The sequence below is a fragment of the Orycteropus afer genome, unplaced genomic scaffold (genome assembly GCF_000298275.1).
Source record: "Orycteropus afer afer isolate SDZICR_OR568_19922 unplaced genomic scaffold, OryAfe1.0 scaffold00146, whole genome shotgun sequence".
In the NCBI taxonomy this organism is placed as follows: domain Eukaryota; kingdom Metazoa; phylum Chordata; class Mammalia; order Tubulidentata; family Orycteropodidae; genus Orycteropus; species Orycteropus afer.
The window spans coordinates 6772716-6778682 of NW_006921733.1; the positions used below are offsets into that span (position 1 = coordinate 6772716).

General features: G+C 41.2%; 1 protein-coding gene across 1 annotated transcript in view; it reads left to right on the plus strand.

Moving 5' to 3' along the window:
• The window catches only part of ATP10A (ATPase phospholipid transporting 10A (putative)), a 352646-nt gene that overhangs the window by 271181 nt on the left and 75498 nt on the right, over positions 1-5967 (plus strand). The window contains exons 5-6 of the mRNA XM_007945983.1: positions 1252-1383; positions 3222-3352. Of these exons, the coding sequence (XP_007944174.1) occupies positions 1252-1383; positions 3222-3352 (263 nt within the window). The remainder of the gene's footprint in view (positions 1-1251; positions 1384-3221; positions 3353-5967) is intronic.

The following is a 5967-nucleotide window of genomic DNA, read 5'->3' on the forward strand; positions in this document are numbered from 1 at the left end:
ATATATATATAATATGTGTATGTGTTAATATATGCATACCACACACATATACACACATATATATATACCCATTTTAAAAAATACACCCATTGTAGAAATAGTATGTATGTGTGTGTGTATAAATGTATACACATATATACTATTATAGAAATGCATATACATATATACTCATTATAGAAATATATTGTTTTGGTTACCTCTAGCAACGCCTCAGAAGGAAGGTTAGGCAATCTACTTCCGTAGTGATACCGCCCTGGAAAACCAAGGAGGGGTCGTTATGAGTTGGGTCCGACTCAATGGTACATAACAGCAACAACAACAAGTGCTGCTCTAACAGAAAATACCACAGGTGGAATGGCTTGAACAAACAGGAGTTTATTCACTTACAGTTTTGGAGATTAGAAGTCTGAGTTCAAAGTGCTGAGCTCAAGAGGCTGGGTGAAAGCCCCTCAACCTTGAGCTTCACTCTGCCTCTTGCTCCCAGCCCACTGAAGCTGAAGGCTTTCTTCAATCAGGCAGCTGCTGGCTGCTGAGGCTGCCAAACCCAAAGTCAACAAGTAAAAAGCCCTGATGTTCCAAACCACACAGCAGGCCATTGATTCAAGTCCATTGAAAGTCGCAAGATTTGCAGAGCATTGCAGGCGACTGCATGAAGACCTAGCTACATGCAGGGTTCAAGTGTGCCATAAAGCTAGAGGCCTTCCTCAAAGCTGTTGCTTATATACTGAAAGCAGACCACATCTATAAAGCAGCTACTCAGCTGCTCTGGTAGATTCCACCATGGAACTGATTGCCAATCTCACCATGGGGAATAACTACATCCACCTGCCCAGCCACTCAACCAGGCCACCCCAAGTGGACACACAGCCTTAACTACCACATTTATATATATGTATGTATGTATGTGTGTGTATACACACACACACCCCCCACAACCCACACACATACATATATGTACATATACCCATTGTAGAAAATATGGAAAATCATGAAAATGTAAAAAAATGAAAGATTAAATTCTTGTGATAATACCTCAATTGGAAGTGGTCTCATTTAGGATTTCAACATTTTTCTTTCCATTCATTTCTTCATGATGTTTACATATAAGATGAATTTTATACCCTCCTTTCTCTATTGAGTTTATCACTTAAATGTCACTTGATGGTAGCACACACTTCCTTCCGTGGAGTCAATGTAACTCATCACTTGACTGTTGGGCATTTGTTTACCACTCTTTTACCCTCTGGACAGGACATGAAACCAAGGCTCTTCTCAACAACAATGGGCCCCGCTACAAGCGCAGCCAGCTGGAGCGGCAGATGAATTGTGATGTCCTGTGGTGCGTCCTCATACTCATCTGCATGTCTCTGTTCTCAGCTATTGGTAAGTCCACTAGGCTGAGGATCAAGGCAAAAGTTAGACTCTGCTGTATTCATTGCAGGAGAAGGTAGCTGAGTTGGCAATGGCTGTCCTGATCCACCACTCTAGAAGTCAAACATTTCTCATGGACATGACCCCAAGGAAGGGTCATATGAGCATGAGATTCCCAGAAGAAAGGGCCCCACAGAGTAATGTCATTTTCTAATTGGCAGATTCTTTGATGGCAAAGTGGCATAATCATACTAGTAATGAGTAAAGAAGTGCTAGTGAACTTGCCATGAACTAAGAGTAACAGCAGGAGAAGCAGAAAGTGCTGCTACCCGTGAAAATAAAAAATATCATTAGCATCCTAAGAAAGAGCAAGCAGTTACATTGTTGGTGGGCACTGGTGCTCCACAGCTTTTGCTGGCCCCAGAGCCACCACAGTGCCTTGGGAAGCAAGTGTGCAAGGCCCCAGTAATACCTGCACCATAGTGCCTAAGGCATTTGACTGCTAACCATAAGGCTGGTGTAGTCCACCAGCCACTACTCAGGAGGAAGACTGAGCAATCTACTCCTGTAGTGATACCACCTCGGAAACCCAAGGAAGGGTCTCCATGAGTCGGATCTGACTCAACGGCAGTGAGTTTGGTTTGGTTTGGTTTTGTATCACTTACCCAAATACTGTCATGCATAATGGGCTGCCCCAACAGGAGGATGTGACATCATCAGAGAATTCACTGGTCAAAGAAGACCCACCTTGGGTATGAGAAAGACCCTGTTAACCTGTAGATAGGGGGCCCAGCAGACAGCCTGAAATGTATTTCCAAGAAGAGACAGTAGTTGGCAGGGTCAGCACCTCCAGCCTGTCTTTTCATCAAGTACCTCCTGAGACTTAGGTACACATTTTCTGAGTGTTTCTGAGACACGTACTAGAATAGTCCTTTCTGTGGATTCATGTGGTCTGCTCTCAGCTTAGCCAATATGCACAGGTATAACTCCTGTGTTCTCACCAGAGGTGGAAGTCGATTCCAACAGTGGTAAACTATGGGTGTGAAAAAGTAGCCAAGTTTCAACTCCTCATGGCAGTTTGACCTTGAATGCCAAAGGTACTAGATATTTTTGCCATCTTACATTGTTGTTGTTGTTATGTAGTTAGGTCCTATCGAGTCAGCTCTGACTCATAGTGACCTTATGTACAACAGAACAAAACACTTGCCTGGTCCTTTGCCAGCCTCACAATACTTGCTATACCTGAGCCCATTATTACAGCCACTGTGTGAATCCATCTCCTTGAGGGCCTTCCCCTTTTTTTGCTGATGCTCTACTTTACCAAGCATGATACCCTTCTCCAGGAAATGGTCCCTTCTGACAACATGACCGAAGTAGGTGAAATGACGACTGGCCATTCTCACTTCCAAGGAGCATTCCGGCTGCACTTCTTCTGAGAGAGAGATGTTAGTTCTTTTGGCTGTGCATGGTGCCTTCAGTGTTATTTGCCAGCATCACAACTCAAAAGCGTCAACTCTTCTTCAGTCTTCCTTATTCATTGTCCATCTTTCACATGCATATGAGGTGATTGAAAATGCCATGTCTTGGATTAGATATACCTTAGTCTTCAAAGAGACAGCTTTGCTCTTCAGCACTTTAAAGAAGTCTTTTGCAGCAGATTTTCCCAGTGCAATATTTCATCTGATTTCTTGACTGCTGCTTCCACTGGTGTTGATTTTTATAAGGCAGGCTAATAAAACCAAATGTGCTCAAATTGAGTAAGTCAAGTTAAAGTTTTGCTGTAATTTACACTAACATCGTTCTTAGTTTTCTGTTGGATGAAACATGTTTCTCTTTGGACATTTCTACAGGACATGGACTTTGGGTGTGGCGGCATCAAGAGAAGAAATCCTCGTTTGATGTCCTGGAGTCTGATGGCAGCTCTTTGTCCCCAGTTATAGCTGCGGTTTACTCATTTTTGACAATGATAATAGTTCTGCAGGTAACAGTCTTAAGTGCCATACAGTAAGTGCTATGCCTTTCTGAAGAGAACTTAAAGTCATCATAATCTGTGAAGAAATTCCTCTAAGTTCTGAATTGGGGAGGACCACAAATTTATTTGCCTAAAACAGGCACTTCATTTTTCCACCTAATTTATCAGTAGTCTCTTTTCTTGGGTAATTTTCAAGTTAAAATTCTCCTTTGATGTTCTTAGAATTCATATGTCTTTAAGGGTTGAATTTTTTTGTTTTGTTTTATTGTTTCTTTCTTCAATTGATTTTTAAATCGTTATTTTGTTAAAATCTTAGATTTACAGAAAAACTGGAAAGAATAGAATAATAATATGGAGAGTTCCCATATGCCTTTTACCCAGCTTCCCCAACTGTTGATATCTTAAGATGCCAGGGCACATTGTCAAAACTAAGGAAGCAGCATAGGTCCATTGCTGTGAACAAAGCTCCAAACGTCATTCAGGTTCATTAATCTATCAATGTGCTTTTTTGTTCCAGACTCGATTAAGGATATCACATTGCATTTAGCTGCCAATGGTATTACTATTAGTGTATTTCACTATTTGTTCAAATGCTTCCTCAAAAACACCTAGTCATTAACTGATACTCTTTGGCCAGAAAGACTTCTTAAGGAGTGGGCAGGGAGAGGTTCAGTCCTCTGAAGGGGTGAAAAGGAGCAGTGAGGGTTACCACCATCCTTTTTGGGAACAAAAAGTGTGTCAAACAGAGGAAAGTTGCCCAGCCTTTACCTAAGAGGAAAATGCTACTACTGTCATATGTGTTTCATACGATAGAAAAATCTTTATTTTACAATATATGTGAATTTTATTCTAACCTTTAGTTAGTACTATTCTAAGTGTTCCCTTAACATATTTAAATTACCAGTTAATGTTTCCTATTTTATCTAGCTTTGTTGTTGTTGTTGTTATTTGCCATCAAGTCGGCCCTGACTCATAGTGACCCCTCTTTGGGTTTCCGAGGCAGTATCATTTTATCTAGCTAGTCTAGGTATAATATTCTGAGCTTATACACATCACTTTAATACTATTAAATAAATAAATAAACACTAATTTTGTGAACATTATCAAGACATATGGAGCTCTGCTAGCGTAGTGCCTCAGGCACTTGACTGCTACCAGAAGGCTGGTGCTTCAAACCTACCAGCCACTCCTTGGAAGGAAGGTTGGGCAATCTACTTCCATATTGATACCGCCTCGACTCAGCGGCACATAACAACAACAATTAAAGCATAACTTTGCATGTTTTTATAAAAACTTTGTTCCTGGATGGCCGGCAAGATGGTGGACTAGCCAGAAAGACTGCACAGACCCTCTTCAACAAAGAAAAGGGAAACCAATTAACACAGACACAGAAGATAATCCTGGACCCCTGAGCCTTGAAGGGAAGGATATAGAAGTGGATTAAACCCCAACCAGCAGAAGAATTTGCGGAAAAATACCAAAAAAGGAGGCAGACGGAACTGAGGTCTGGCAGCGATCCTGAGTGATCCTGACAGCACAGACAGTTTGGAGATTCCTGAGTGCTGGTAGGACCTAAGAATTAACCTAAAAATCACCCTGCTAGCCAGGGACAGCACAGAGGATTGTGCATGGTGGCTGGGGAACAAACGGAGAAGGTGAAGAGAAAGGTGGGCTGAGCTGTGGACTTTTGCTGGTCTGGAGGCACTGCCATTTGGAAGGTTTAAAAAGCAGCTTAACTATTTTGGATATTTAAAGAGACAGCACTCTCACAGATTTCTGGGGCATAAGAACATGTTCTGCTTTCCAGCAACCCCAAGGACACTTGGGACCTGCAAGACTGAAAAGGTACGACATTCCTCTTGTTACTCTTATACCTCACACCCGCTTGGTGAACGGAAGAGCGGCCATCCCCCACTCCCACCTGCCTCCTGGGCCCACAGGAACTCCATCACAGTCTGTGTGCTCAGACAGAGCCTGGGTGCCCTGCCCTGTCTGCCATTGATTTTTTTTCTCTTTTTTTATTTTTATTTTTTTTCTTTTTCACTTTCATTTTTCTGGTGATTACTTTGCTTGTATTTGTCTGTTTTAAAACAACTAATATTATTAATACATTTGTCCTTTTTATTATTATTCTTAATCTTCTCCTCCCAGGTCCTAGTTTTCAGGATTTTTTCTTTTCCCTGTGGCGGTTGAAATGTTTTTTGTTTTTCAAATTTAAGTTTGTTTTTTTTTTTTCTCTTTTCCCCCTTTTTTCTCATGGTTAACCCCATTCTTTTTTTCTTTTTGCATTTTTCCCATTTTTTTTTTTTTTTTCATTTATTACTCTCCTTCTCTACTTTTTTTTTCTTAGTGCGTTATCCCCAGGTATTGCAGGTTTTCTTGTTTTTTCTTCTTTTATTTCCCGTTTTTCATTTTTTGGTTACTGTTCCTGTGCGATTACATGGTGTGTTTTTCATCCATGGGCTTTTAGATTTTTGGTGGTTATTCAATTGTAATTTGTGTCTAACTGAGTGGGAGACAACAATAGTCCCCATAAGACACAACTACACCCACACCTCCTGCAACTTCACTTACTGAGCGAGAGCCACTACCTCCTTCTCTACCAACGGGCCAGTGACAAAAGA